The sequence below is a fragment of the Schistocerca americana genome, chromosome 2 (genome assembly GCF_021461395.2).
Source record: "Schistocerca americana isolate TAMUIC-IGC-003095 chromosome 2, iqSchAmer2.1, whole genome shotgun sequence".
NCBI classification, from domain to species: domain Eukaryota; kingdom Metazoa; phylum Arthropoda; class Insecta; order Orthoptera; family Acrididae; genus Schistocerca; species Schistocerca americana.
Window position 1 is genome coordinate 1,017,521,417 of NC_060120.1, and position 16,138 is coordinate 1,017,537,554.

Sequence of the window (16,138 nt, forward strand, 5' to 3'; positions counted from 1 at the left end):
AATTTTTAAAATAATTTTAGAGAAAAACAGTTAGCTCAATTTTTTTTATCCCTGACACTTGTGAAATAAGTTTAACTCACCTAGTCGACACATGTCAAACAGAAATCATCCTCTTACTACTGTCATGTGATTATAAAATATGTGCACACTTTTTGAATATATAAATTAAATAATATCTGCATCAAACAGAAAATTCAATTAAGAAAACTGTATAATAACAAGGATGTAGAAAGATCTTTGTCTACCCTCATCCTCACAACAGGTGGGGACCTCCAATCTGAAGACTGAGTGACCTGCCTCTCCTTTCCAAAATTTCTCAAACAATCCCCCATGCCTACCTGTGGTACGAACATACAAGTTGTGAGAGTTAGAAATAGCCTTTTCTATTTTTAAGTGTTTTTATTGGTAATGTCTGGAACGTCAGTTTCTGAAGGTACGTACTATCCAGCCAAACAACCATACAGCCCTTTTGTACAGCACTTGAGGCAGTATCACTGCAATGTGATTATCAATGACAAACAATCCAAGGTACCTCTTCCAGTAACAGATGATGTTAAGGTTAGGACAAAAATGACATGCTTTGGAAAACAAACATTTTGGATTAAGAGAATCATACTCAATCTTTTAAAAAGATAAAGATGAAGTGTACATGTGGTTAGACCATTCGTTTGGTCTTCAAGTGTGAACTGGCATCATTAAAAGCATAAAAATGTATCCTCAGTATGTGTAGTGTATTACAGAAACCAATAATGGCCATCTAATTTACATAAAACCTTCCAAAGATAAGCCAGTTGGATGTCTGGGTGGACACTTCAAAAGAGGAAGTTACCAGGAGAGTGAATGAGGCCAAAATTCAAAAATTTGTCGTGTGAAATAATAAAATTGTTATAACATGGAGGAAACTAAAAAACCTGGAACAAATATGACACAGAGACTGACACTCAAAGCCAGTAGACATATTTAGTTGAATGAAAACAGGACACAGGCTCTAGTCAATTGAGTGTAGCATAAATTGTGAAACTGCCATCAAGCAAAAGCCTTAAGGTGTGGTGTTTCAACAGAAGGGGAATGAACCATAATAATAACAGTAATAATAATAATAATAATAATAATACCAAAGGGAAGTTTGTTGTTGTTGCGGTCTTCAGTCCTGAGACTGGTTTGATGCAGCTCTCCATGCTACTCTATCCTGTGCAAGCTTCTTCATCTCCCAGTACCTACTGCAACATACATCCTTCTGAATCTGTTTAGTGTATTCGTCTCTTGGTCTCCCTCTACGATTTTTACCCTCCACGCTGCCCTCCAATAATAAATTGGTGATCCCTTGATGCCTCAGAACATGTCCTACCAACCGATCCCTTCTTCTAGTTAAGTTGTGCCACAAACTTCTCTTCTCCCCAATCCTATTCAATACTTCCTCATTAGTTATGTGATCTACCCATCTAATCTTCAGCATTCTTCTGTAGCATCACATTTCAAAAGCTTCTATTCTCTTCTTGTCCAAACTATTTATCGTCCATGTTTCAGTTCCATACATGGCTACACTCCATACAAATACTTTCAGAAATGACTTCCCGACACTTAAATCTATACTCGATGTTAACAAATTTCTCTTCTTCAGAAACGCTTTCCTTGCCATTGCCAGTCTACATATTATATCCTCTCTACTTCGACCATCATCAGTTATTTTGCTCCCCAAATAGAAAAACTCCTTTACTACTTTAAGTGTCTCATTTCCTAATCTAATTCCCTCAGCATCACCCGACTTAATTCGACTACATTCCATTACCCTCGTTTTGCTTTTGTTGATGTTCATCTTATATCCTCCTTTCAAGACACTGTCCATTCCGTTCACCTGCTCTTCCAAGTCCTTTGCTGTCTCTGACAGAATTACAATGCCATCGGTGAACCTCAAAGTTTTTATTTCTTCTCCATGGATTTTAATACCTGCTCCGAATTTTTCTTTTGTTTCCTTCACTGCTTGCTCAATATACAGATTGAATAACATCGGGGAGAGACTACAACCCTGTCTCACTCCCTTCCCAACCACTGCTTCCCTTTCATGTCCCTCGATTCTTATAACTGCCATCTGGTTTCTGTACAAATTGTAAATAGCCTTTCGCTTCCTGTATTTTACCCCTGCCACCTTCAGAATTTGAAAGAGCATATTCCAGTCCACATTGTCAAAAGCTTTCTCTAAGTCTACAAATGCTAGAAACGTAGGTTTGCCTTTCCTTAATCTAGCTTCTAAGATAAGTCGTAGGGTCAGTATTGCCTCACGTGTTACAACATTTCTACGGAATCCAAACTGATCTTCCCCGAGGTCAGCTTCTACTAGTTTTTCCATTCCTCTGTAAAGAATCCGCGTTAGTATTTTTCAGCCGTGACTTATTAAACTGATAGTTCGGTAATTTTCACATTTGTCAACAACTGCTTTATTTGGGATTGGAATTATTATATTCTTCTTGAAGTCTGAGAGTATTTCACCTGTTTCATACATCTTGCTCACCAGATGGTAGAGTTTTGTCATGACTGGCTCTCCCACGGCTGTCAGTAGTTCTAATGGAATGTTATCCACTCCTGGGGCCTTGTTTCGACTCAGGTCTTTCAGTGCTCTGTCAAACTCTTCACGCAGTATTGTATCTCCCATTTCATCTTCATCTACATCCTCTTCCATTTCCATAATATTGTCCTCAAGTACATCACCATTGTATAGACCCTCTATATACTCCTTCCACCTTTCTGCTTTCCCTTCTTTGCTTAGAACTGGGTTTCCATCTGAGCTCTTGATATTCATACAAGTGGTTCTCTTTTCTCTGAAGGTCTCTTTTATTTTCCTGTAGGCTGTATCTATCTTACCCCTAGTGAGACAAGCCTCTACATCCTTACATTTGTCCTCTAGCCATCCCTGCTTAGCCATTTTGCACTTCCTGTCGATCTCATTTTTGAGACGTTTGTATTCCTTTCTGCCTGCTTCATTTACTGCATTTTTATATTTTCTCCTTTCATCAATTAAATTCAGTATTTCTTCTGTCACCCAAGGATTTCTACTAGCCCTTGTCTTTCTACCTACTTGATCGTCTGCTGCCTTCACTACTTCATCCCTCAAAGCTACCCATTCTTCTCCTACTGTATTTCTTTCCCCCATTCCTGTCAATTGTTCCCTTTTGCTCTCCCTGAAATTCTGTACAACCTCTGGTTCAGTCAGTTTACCCAGGTCCCATCTCCTTAAATTCCCACCTTTTTGCAGTTTCTTCAGTTTTAATCTACAGGTCGTAACCAATAGATTGTGGTCAGAATCCACATCTGCCCCTGGAAATGTCTTACAATTTAAAACCTGGTTCCTAAATCTTTGTCTTACCATTATATAATCTATCTGAAACCTGTCAGTATCTCCGGGCTTCTTCCATGTATACAACCTTCTTTCATGATCCTTGAACCAAGTGTTAGCTATGATTAAGTTGTGCTCTGTGCAAAATTCTACCAGGCAGCTTCCTCTTTCATTTCTTACCCCTAATCCATAGTCACCTACTATGTTTCCTTCTCTCACTTTTCCTACTGCTGAATTCCAGTCACCCATGACTATTAAATTTTCGTCTCCCTTCAAAATATGAATAATTTCTTTTATTTCATCATGCATTTCTTCAATTTCTTCGTCATCTGCAGAGCTAGTTGGCATATAAACTTGTACTACTGTAGTAGGCTTGGGCTTCGTATCTATCTTGGTCACAATAATGCGCTCACTATGCTGTTTGTAGTAGCTTACCCGCATTCCTATTTTCCTATTCATTATTAAACCTACTCCTGCATTACCCCTATTTGATTTTGTGTTTATAACCCTGTAGTCACCTGACCAGAAGTCTTGTTCCTCCTTCCACCGAACTTCACCAATTCCCACTATATTTAACTTTAACCTATCCATTTCCCTTTTTAAATTTTCTAACCTACCTGCCCAATTATGGGATCTGACATTCCATGCTCCAATCCGTAGAACGCCAGTATTCTTTCTCCTGATAACGACATCCTCTTGAGTAGTCCCCGCCCGGAGATCCGAATGGGGGACTATTTTACTTCCGGAATATTTTACCCAAGAGGACACCATCATCATTTAACCATACAGTAAAGCTGCATGCCCTCGGGAAAAATTACGGCCGTAGTTTCCCCTTGCTTTCAGCCGTTCGCAGTACCAGCACATCAAGGTCGTTTTGGTTAGTGTTACAAGGCCAGATCAGTCAATCATCCAGACTGTTGCCCTTGCAACTACTGAAAAGGCTGCTGCCCCTCTTCAGGAACCACACGTCTGTCTGGCCTCTCAACAGATACCCCTCCGTTGGGGTTGCACCTACGGTACGGCTATCTGTATCGCTGAGGCACGCAAGCCTAACCGCCAATGGCAAGGTCCATGGTTCATGGGGGGAGCAAAAGGGAAGGATCAGTGCTGCAATAACAAAGAGATGAAAATGCAACGCATAACCTATGAAGTATTTCAGGTTATTCAAGAAAGGAATACCTCAATGCAATGGATGTGAGGGGTAACTACAAGTAATGTAGAAATTAAATCAACAAGACGTACACAGAATTACAATTTAGAAACATTTGTATTGCACACAGAAATGCCTACAATGAAGCAAATAAAGGCAATGACATCCAATGCACTGTTTCATTTGAGGGAACAGACTTTCTCAAATTATTCAGAGGGACTGTAGTTAGTATTAAGAGTCAAGAAGCATTCTGAAAATAATCCAAAAGCATATGTTTAAAATAAGTGTACAAGGCTCAGTGGGTTGGTTAGCTATTTGCACATTCAATGGATCATAACTGCCTCTCACTAAGGCACAGAAGAAGTCACTTTTATAATTATAGTACACCTTCTTAGCAGAAACTATGGCAAAATGCTAAACATTTACACATTTCCTTACAGTTTTTTAATTTTTTTTCCAGAACAGCATCATTTCAAATATGAAGAAGGGAAACAGTGCAAGGCACACTCACCATTGTACAGTGAACCTCCCTCTGCATATTCCATCACAAGACATACTGGATTTGGATTTTGAGTGCAGGCACCATAAAGTTTTACAATATTGGGATGATTTATCCTTGACAGCTGTCTCACTTCAACTGCAAATGCCTTCTTTTCTGCTTCAGAATCTATGTGTTTTACAGCTACATCAATGTTCCGCCATTTTCCTTTCCAAACAACGCCAAATGAACCTTTCCCTACAACCTGTAAGAATAATGGCACATCAAAAAAGGAAATTGTACTGTCAACACAATAGTCTTAGCTTTAGAAAAAGAAATATGTTAATATTTGTGCAAATCCCAACACCCAGAAAGAATGTCCTGAATTAATCTGAACTTGTAGTGCATGTAGAACACTGTATATGCTGCAAGTAATAAGGCTGCAACTACTTGGCATCCACATATGGCCAGCATCATCATGTTTTGTGTGACAGGAAATGTCATTGTTACCCCTTGAAGAATGTCACACAATATGAGAAAATGAAAGCAAATGAGAAAGAGGAGTGCTCTCTGTGGAATGAGTGGCATACAGAGTAAACAGCACAGGGTAAATAAGTCTTAATGCAATCTGTCCTACAGTGTCTGCTGCATAAGTGTAGGACACTACCATGGTATCCCACATTTCTGAGCAGCACAGCTCACAAATCTTGTGTGTGATGGTTTGTTGCACTGTAGAATGCAACATGCACACTTGATTCTTAAATACTGAAACTATTTTGAAAGCCAATGACTGATGGTTGGCAAATACAGTTGGTCAACAACCACTGTTAATTAAAAATTTTTGACATGAAGGAAATCAGTAATCATACTTACTACAGAAATAAAAATCAGTGGTAGAGATTACAAATTTATTTTGTATATAATGTTGGTAACAACATTCACTCATTACAACCATTACAATTATTACAGACCAAGGCATCAGATGACAAGAGGGGGCAGTGCCTGGAGCCACTATGTGATATCAACTGGCACTTCACTGAGCAGTTCACAACAGATACCAGTTGGCTGTCTGAAAACCTCAATTATTATATTTTTCTTCCTCCTTTTTTTACCCTCTTGTCATCTAGTGGTGAGAAATCAATCATAATGTTTCAGTACAGAAACAATAGTGACAGACAACAGTATTCTCTAACTCATTTCTGTGATTCAGTTCAGTTGATAATTTTTCCTTTCACCAACACTTTTTGATTTAAGGATACTGAGCTTATCATCTGCCTGCTTTTCCGACATACTCATTATAAGTGTAGGCTTATAACACACCATCAAATTACTTTCTAGGCCTATAAAACACATTACAAGTCTCTTCCCTTCACAATAAGGCACTCTCCCAAAATTTGTAAGAATCCTGTTCACTTTTTGTGTATTCCTTAAAAAAAAAAAAAAAAAAAAAAAAAACTGCTCCACAACCAAATTCTCTTCCATTTCCACTCTTCAGTTGTGATCGGTAACGTAAGTCTGACTACATATGAAATGAGGCTAATTGATTTGGGCTCTCCAAATTTCTTGATCCCCTGTTCCTTTGGTATTGGAATTATTACCACCGTCAAAAAGTTATCTGGCCATGGACTACTGTTCTATACTTTCTGTTACACAACCTCAATATTTTCCTTATTCATTCTTCGTTCAAATGTTTAGTTATTTTTCCTGGTATCTTACCTGTACTTATTGCTTTCTAATTTTTCATTGCAGCAACTGAACTCTTTACTTCCTCTATAGTGATTGGTGGTCTGTTCATATCACATATAGCTCTTTTGAATAGTCCTCCCATCTCTGAGCGACTCACTCACGATCTTTGTGCACAATATTTCCATCTTTGCAGAAAATTTCCACAGTAGCTCCACTAGGCCTTTGTTTTACACTATATCACACCTTCCCTTTGTATCCAGTTCCTCAATTGCATAACAACCTTCTTTTAGCCGTTTCCCTAATTTGGTTCAATTCTCTAAGCAGTTTGTTACCAGTCTTCTATATGTTTTTCTTGCATTTTCACTGTCCTTATTTTTGAGTTCTCTTCTCTCATTCATCTTGGAAATCAATTCTCTAAGCAGTTTGTTACCCAGTCTTCTATGTCTTTCTTGCATTTTTCACTGTCCTTATTTTTGAGTTCTCTTCTCTCATTCATCTTGGAAATCTTTTTCTGGGCAATCCATAGCTTTTTTCGCCATTTTTCCCTTTTGCAGTTTATTTACATTTCTGTCCTGCATTCCTGATTCCTCCTTTCAGCATTTGTCAGATGGTCCATCGCTAATAAGCTGAAGTGAGAACATTTCTGACATATTTTAATTACTCATGCTCATCTTTCTTCTCTAGGTCACTCAACTTCATCACAACAGCCTTCTTCAGATGCCTTTTTTTTTAAATTTCCATTTCTGCCATAAGTAATTTGTTAACTGTTAATATCTGCACTTGATAATGTATGCACCTTCTTCACTTCATTTTATTTCTATAGGGTAAGGTGTCCTAAATATGATACAAAATCACAAAATGTGTTTTCATTTTTTAAAGAAAAAGAGTACCTGAAAGGAAAAAATGTATATGAAAGACAATGTTAGCTGCTTTAAAATGGCACTGTGTTTAATTCTTTAGAGCTGCAAATCTAAACCAAAAATAAATAAAACACTGTATCATTTTTTTGGACTGAAAATATTAAATATGATACAACTGGTTCAAAATATGATACACATGAGATATTCCTAAGTAGCAACAATGACAATAGAAAAATGATACTTATGTACAACTGGGAGTTTTCTTTCACAGATTTTTTAAGGATATTTACGACATGAAATGAACATCGGTGTCAACTAAAAAAAACTTCTTCAGGTTTTCCATCTTTAAAACGACTGGTCAAACCATTTTGTTCCACAAAGTGTGGAACAACCAGCAACACTTCAGCTCTTGTCACTGGAAATCCCCATTTAGCAAGTGTCTTCAAGTGATGAGATAAAGTTGTTTCTTGATCTGCTGTCAAGTCTGTTTTCCTACCTTGCACACCTGAGTGAGCACCATGTACCCTCCTGTGCAGGAACATTTTATCTATTTTATATTTCAATGATACCTGCCAGAGTGAAGCTCCATCTTTCACCACTTTTATGGCTGAAGAAATATCTTCTTTACTATATGGCCTTCCTTTTTTCTTATATGAAGGTGCCATACTGTTCCTGTCATGACCCAAAATATTCCAATTGAATATTATACAATATTGGCATAAAATATATTTAAGAACAGTTGGGACCTATTTTAGATGAAACCTATACTTAGGCCTACCTGTAAAAGAGATCTGAGAGGAATAGCAATACACCACTAAATCAAAACTGTAACACAGTCTATATCCTCTGCTGCTGCTTTTGCTGCACTAATGTCAACAATAGCATGACAACTGCTGCATTATTGCCTTAACAACAATGGCAAGAAACAGAGCACAACAACTGTTGTATTATTGCCAATTGCAGCAAGTAACACACATTTCAGTGAACAGAACGGCATGATGAAAAACACCTAGAGTGTACCACTTTTAGGAAACATCTTTTGGGACTGGAGCATATCATATTTAGGGATAATATTGACTGTTTATTAATTAACTCCATATAATAAATGTGGCTCTGAGCACTATGGGACTTAACATCTATGGTCATCAGTCCCCTAGAACTTAGAACTACTTAAACCTAACTAACCTAACGACATCACACAACACCCAGTCATCACGAGGCAGAGAAAATCCCTGACCCCGCCGGGAATCGAACTAATAAATGTGAAGGTAATGAATAATCCAGCAGACAGAGCACATCTTTCTGTCTATGTAATCCAAATTTGGTGGGTACAGAATCAATATTTCCAAGATAGTGGCAAATGTTGTAGAACTGTGTGCACATTTATTTTCGATGTGAAAAATGGTGACTAAATTATTTTTTATGTCACTGCTAAGTTAAAAATGGAAAAAAACAAAATATGACTGGCCATCCCCAAAGAACAGCAGCACAAATAATAGTAGGAACATTTGTGATAAGTACGGTTTTCTTATGAATAGACTGGGTGTACCATTTTTTGGAAAATTTTTGTTGAATCAGTTTTAGGACACTTTATCCTATCTTTCTTCCACCTGATCAGTACATAACAAATTTAGTTTCTATAATCATAGCCTAATGACTTCAAAGTGTAGATCATTCACCAGTGATTTCTGAACCACGTGTTTTGCACTGCTAGCTGTCTTTCCCTTTTTGTCACTCTTCCTTGGAAGACCCTGACTGCATCTTGCACTATCACACTCATAATCAATATATACAGGGTGATTCAAAAAGAATACCACAACTTTAAAAATGTGTATTTAATGAAAGAAACATAATATAACCTTCTGTTATACATCATTACAAAGAGTATTTAAAAAGGTTTTTTTTCACTCAAAAACAAGTTCAGATATTTTCAATATGGCCCCCTCCAGACATACGAGCAATATCAACCCGATACTCCAACTCGTTCCACACTCTCTGTAGCATATCAGGCATAACAGTTTGGATAGCTGCTGTTATTTCTCGTTTCAAATCATCAATGGTGGCTGGGAGAGGTGACCGAAACACCATATCCTTAACGTACCTCCATAAGAAAAAATCGCAGGGGGTAAGATCAGGGCTTCTTGGAGGCCAGTGATGAAGTGGTCTGTCACGGGCTGCCTGGCGGCCGATCCATCGCCTCGGGTAGTTGACGTTCAGGTTTCATAACTAACCTTTTTCATAGGACTCTCCATACAGTTGATTGTGGAATTTGCAGCTCTCTGCTAGCTCTGCGAGTCGATTTTCCAGGGCCGAGAACAAATGCTTGCTGGATGCGTGCTACATTTTCATCACTCGTTCTCGGCCGTCCAGAACTTTTCCCTTTGCACAAACACCCATTGTCTGTAAACTGTTTATACCAACGTTTGATACACCACCTATCAGGAGGGTTAACACCATATCTCGTTCGAAATGCACGCTGAACAACTGTCGTCGATTCACTTCTGCCGTACTCAATAACACAAAAAGCTTTCTGTTGAGCGGTCGCCATCTTAGCATCAACTGACGCTGACGCCTAGTCAACAGCGCCTCAAGCGAACAAATGTACAACTAAATGAAACTTTATAGCTCTCTTAATTCGCCGAAAGATAGTGCTTAGCTCTGCCTTTTGTCGTTGCAGAGTTTTAAATTCCTAAATTTGTGGTATTCTTTTTGAATCACCCTGTATTTCTATAATCTTTCCTGCCTTGTGTTGATAACCCTGTCATTTACATAGTCGACATTTTCCATTTAATCATTTCCTTCTCCTTTGTCAAAATACTCCTACTCCATACCTTCCTTAAAGTTGTCCTCCTCAGTAGTACATTACGTATCTGTCTGTCAGCGACTCTCCATGTCCACTCCACCTTATCTTAGCAACTCCAATCAAGTTCATATTATTCTGTGCCACATTTCTTCTAAAGTTTTATAGTTTTCCTGCTTTGAGTTATATTCCACATTCCAGGTACTGATCCCCTTTCTCTTATTGTGACTATTCTAAGCCCTACTCCCCCATAGATCTCAACGCGGGACTATTTTACCTACGGATGTGAAGGAGCCACATTTTGTACATAAAATGGAGACAGAGTTAAGCAAGTAAAATAAGTTGCAGTGGCATTTTGTTGTCTTCCAAGATTATGAAGGCTGCTATTAACATGGGATACAGATGCCTTTTGCAAGTGCCACCTCTGGATTAGGTGCTGCAATGCCTATTGGTGTACGGGAGTTTCTTTATTGTCCTCCCAACATCAGTATTTGGGAGGCATTCCCTGATCCTCAGATCCACAGTATATTTTCCATAACTATCACTACCAATGGAAGGGAAATTCAACTCTGATTCCATTGAAACTACATATGCCGAGAATGGTGCTTTTGTGTAATGTAAGAAGTAAGAACAGGGTTTCACGTACCATCAAATGTAATGGCATTAGAGATTCGGCATAATCTCATATTGGATCAGGATGCCGTGGAAAAACAATTTTCTAGTTTCAAAGAAAAGCATCCCAAAATCCACCATTTCAATGATGTGGGTTTGTATCCTACTTGTCTAAAATGTGAGTCTAGTGCCTTAATCACTCATCTCTTGCTTTGTCTTTGCAGTACAAAGTGGTGCGAGAGTGGTTGAGACACTCCTACATAGTAAGAAATAATCAGGCCATTTGGTTTCATACATGAAAATAGAAGCAAGGACGTCAGATGTAGGCTTTCTAGTGTACCGTAGTGTTACATGTTACACTCAAATCTCAAACCTGCAGGAACTTACTCGTTTCTTTGACAATATGTACTGACGGCTATCAGCAGAACAATGAAAGAAATAGTATACAATGAAGTGGGCACAAGACTGTAGATTCTCATTGAAGACTAACAGCAGACATTGTCTTGAAAGTCCCTCCCACTATGGTGGAAACCGGTAAATATTGTTCAAGAAATCCCAAATGTTAACAGCTTTAATGGCCCATTTAAAATAAGAAAGTACTGATCTAATCAAGATCCTGATATGGGTTATGATGCAGCAGTTGTCCAGACAGCAGAATGTAAATGAAAACAAGACATACATGCCAAATCATTGACTCAAGTGGTATCAGTGTTGAAACAGAAAACTCAATTCTAAGGGTAATTTACAACCATAAATTCTTGTGTATTTCAGTAGTTAGGGTCATATGACAAAAAAGATCCATGCACCTAACAATTCACTGTGACTGAATCATCCCGAACAAGACATTCTGCATTTTATTATGGAGAAATGCATTAATGTGCATACACAGACATTACTTAAGCCAAAAAAGAACTCTACTGATGTAGTGATAATCCTGGAGAAATAATGTCAGTGAAGTTAAAATACTGCTTCAAATGTTTTTCCGGTATATGTTTGAAACAATGATGTACTTTATAAAATTGGGCTGCTTCATTAAAAGATACACAGCAAAAAAACTTATTAATTGGTAGTGACTGTTATAGAAGAATGGAAATTAGCTTCAGTGACTTAAGAATTAAGTTTCCGTTGTGTTTATGTTCTTGCGGTGTCGTTTGATGGTATTGGTTTGCTGTTTGTTGCGTGGTAAGTTGTTTAATTCAATTTGTGGCTTCTTTTGTCAGGTATGGATATGACTTCTAAGTTTAATAGTGCACGTCTGAGGGCTGAAATGGGGGACGACATGTTGTCTGTCATTACATGTTATCTGTCATTAAGTTTCTGCAACTTTTTGGGCTTGTGGCAGAGATAGTGAAATGCGACATATGCAAGCAGAATATGCGAGTTTGGGGGTTTGTTTTGGTTGTGTTTTTTTGTTTGTGTATGTGAGTGTGCCTGTGTGTGATTGGGGTGCCCGCGCTAGTGTGTAGCGCCGGAAGTTTTTGGGGTAAGTAGTCGTTTTTTTGGGTCTATTGTTTGCGTGTTATGATGTTCGGTGGGGTTTTTATGTGTTGTCGGGTCAGTGTTACTTAGTGCATGTGTTAGTGGTTGATATTTTGGTATCGGCACTTGTGGTTGATTTATGTATCATATAGGAAGTGCTCAATTTAAATTGTTTTGGTATCGTCAGTTGTATTTGAGTTATATAGGTCCTGGGAAAGTGATTGATTCCAATGTGTCGTTGCAGCTATGTGTGCTTTGGTATCGTGAGCTCCTGTTGACCTATATAGATCAAGGGAAGTGCCTGATTCCAATTTTTGTTATTTTAGGTGTTGATTTTGTGGTATTGTCAGTTTCGGTGTGATTATAATTTTTGGAATAGTTGGTTTCTATTTTGTGGTATCGACAATTGCGGTTGAGCTATGTAGTGGAAGGGAAGTGGCTGATTCCTGTGGATATTGTTAGTGTAGCGGAATTTTGTGGTGTTTTTATGTCGTCGTTCTGTGTGGTTTGGAACCGTGGTGTGTGCCTGTACGTGTTTATAATTAGTTTGTCCCCACCCAAAAACCCCCAATTTTCCGCAATGGTCCCATTAGTTTGACTATAATTTTGGAGGGAGATGTGTTTGTTGGTTTTATATGTATTTTCTTGTTTGTTGTCATGTTTACATAATGATGTCATAGGCGCCATATTGGAGACATTGAGAATTGGTAACGTCATGGGTCAAAGCAGATGGATGGAATCGGATGCGTCTGTGTTCTCGAAAACAGCTTGGATGAGAGTTACAGGCAACACCCCACAGTATGAACTACATAAAAGACCCACAGTGTGAACTACATAAAAGACCCCCATTCCCAGAAGCAAATTAAAACTTTTACTTGGGCTCATTCTGTTTACAATGAGAACGAAATTTAGAAGTCGATCAGTACAGAAACATATTATCGAAATACGTGGCTATAATAATCAAAGTGTGAATATACCGAGATAGAGAGACAGAGAGAGAGAGAGAGAGAGAGAGAGAGAGAGAGAGAGAGAGAGAGAGAGAGAGAGAGAGCTAGCTTTTTTCCTTGTTGTGATTTCTCTGTTTTGAAAATTTCAAAATAGCAAAACACATGTAACTAACTGAATTACAAGGAAATAAACAACTTTGAATGAGCACAAATTAGACCATGACTACCTTTCACCACCAATACAAACCTAACATCTTTAACACCACTGAGCTACCACACACTATTATTTTCCACAATATTTACAAAATTACAAATAAGAGTGAAGTTTGGAAGACATTAAGAACAATATTAAGTACCAACAATGGTGGATCAATGAAGGCTAAGTATCATATTACAAAAACTAATTATTGGGTTGTAATCTCCACTTGGTTTTAAAATTTGTTTCTTCTTTCTGGCAATTAATTTTATGTTCAGTTCTTTGTGTGTTTCTAAAAGCTTTGCTACACCATGGTGTTGACTTCGTATTAAACTGTAAGTTGTATGCTTTTCAGGCTGGACAGAAGAATAGGTCATGTCACTTCAGATGACTATTACTACCTAAACCACACAGAAGATAGCTATCACTATCTACAAATAAAAGTTGTGAGGTCTCAACACTCTCAAGCACAAACCAAGGTGCTTGGCAATGCACTGACTCAATAGCATTGGTTTTCAAAAGCTATAAAAGCTGTATGGGAAGTGTTCAATGCAAAATGCCATCAAAGAATTATTAAGAGAGGAAAAATGTCCTAGAATACGGATAAATAACACATTTCACAAAAAAAGTTCTCAACTAGTGTGAGGAACTCCTGAACAGAATAGGAAATGTGTGCAACAAGGGCCTTTCAACTTACATTTGAAACCTTAGGGTTAATCATCCAATTTTAGCAGTTCTGTTGGAAATCTACTGCAAATGCCACCAGCTGAATAGCGCACAATTTTCTGCATAATGATTAACGAAGTGAAACCTAAGTGCTAACTGACAGACTGTAGTAACTGTGACAGTGTAACTAAATAAATGATGTAGTACAGCAGTAGTCAGAAAGTATTAGAATAACTTTTCTGGGCTGGATGAAAATATATCTAACTAGGATTACATACTGTTTGAACCTATCTGCAAGTGTCTTGTGCCACTACAGTTCATAGTCATCCTGTTGCCCAATTAATAAGATAGTTAGCAATGGACAATCCTCCTGTCAAGTGAACCACAGCACTGTCTTTGTGTAATGTATTTTCTTCTTCTTCAAATTCATGTCACATAATTTGAACTCTCAAAAAGTGATTAAAAACTAACAAAAATTAACTATGTGAAAATTGTACAAGTCAGACTTGATCAGAGGAGAATATTACTCATGTTATTTTCCAGACTTTGGTCAGAGCAGGCTAAACATGACAAACCCAAAACAGTTAAATTCGCCAAACATATATAACAATCATGAAAACACTCTTCTTAAAGGGAGGTGGACTAATGAGAGAAATAATGTGCATGTGAATGTATTACTAGCACCAGATGCACAATATCACTATTCCCTATTCAGCCTCTCTCACACTTCTGCTTGAAAAACTAGTCCACAATAAAGACAGAACTTCAACAATGTATCTATTTGTAATACTTCCTCCATTTTAGAATAATGTGTGTCAACTTTTAATTAGTTGTGTTTCAACCTCTAACAACATTCTAGACTGTAGCTTTGATCTGAATATTTGTATACAAATCATGTACTTAAATGACGTCAATATTGACATTTTTAGGACATAAATATATTACAAATTTCCATAATATGTAACTTTCAATAGCATTTCCAAACAAGTGGTCAAGTAAGCCATCTGTTATGTGCTTAAGGTTATGTACTTTCCTTCAACTGAAATCCATATTTGTCACGACATCGCTGCTGACACCATAAAATTTTATAAAATAAAGTAATAACGTAACATTAATCAGTTTCTGGCCACTAATGATTAACTTAAATGAAAATGCTTATGTAAAAAACAGACGTGATTGAAACAAGAGAAGCACTGGAAATGCCATTGTTTGTAGGGTACTTGTGTCAATGACAGCTTAAGAAAACTGACGAACAATAACTTTTACGCTTAACGCATATGTGTATAAACATCACTGATGACAGCGAGTAAACCCTGGAGACACAACAACAAAAATAGACAGAAACAAACCTGTATCTTTTTTATTTCATTGTAATCAATTTCTTCGACAAAGTGCTGAGGTTGGACATTTCCTTCCTTGCACGCCATGTGTTTTTCCCACCATCACATAGTTTATAATATTGTCTGATTATTTACATAAATCACATTCCCATTTCGGTTCACTTATCAAAATACTTTTTTGGTGCCATCTTTGATTTCAAAGATGCCAGTGCACAGATTGTTAACACAACCGTTTTTGTCTCTTGTGCGGCAAAGTAGCACTCGCTGTCGAATGTTAAAACGCCATTGCCGGTTCACGTGAACAGACTATATTGATAGATGTGTGTAATAGCCCCATCTCTCGAAACGATTCACTGCAAGGAAACAAGGGTAAATAAATTTAGCTCGACCTTCTTCTAAAATAAAACTGTTATTCGATGAGTTGTTCGTTCTTCAGCACGTCTCTCCTCTTTTATACATATACTTATTTCGCGATGGAAATTGTAGCATTCTACATTTTCATCAGAAAGTGAGCTTTCTATATACTTATGCTGATTTAGGGTGCGAGTTTCAGTAGCAGGTTCTGTAGTTCAGTATTTTTGCGTTTAGCGGCT

General features: G+C 37.7%; 1 protein-coding gene across 1 annotated transcript in view; it reads right to left on the minus strand.

Moving 5' to 3' along the window:
* LOC124596374 (mitogen-activated protein kinase kinase kinase 7-like) overlaps positions 1-15,750 on the minus strand; it is a 147,157-nt gene extending 131,407 nt beyond the window's left edge. Inside the window, exons 1-2 of the mRNA XM_047135487.1 lie at positions 15,555-15,750; positions 4,993-5,224 (exon numbers count right to left, since the gene is read on the minus strand). Of these exons, the coding sequence (XP_046991443.1) occupies positions 4,993-5,224; positions 15,555-15,632 (310 nt within the window). The 5' untranslated portion in view covers positions 15,633-15,750. The remainder of the gene's footprint in view (positions 1-4,992; positions 5,225-15,554) is intronic.
* Between the last annotated feature and the right edge of the window lie 388 nt (positions 15,751-16,138).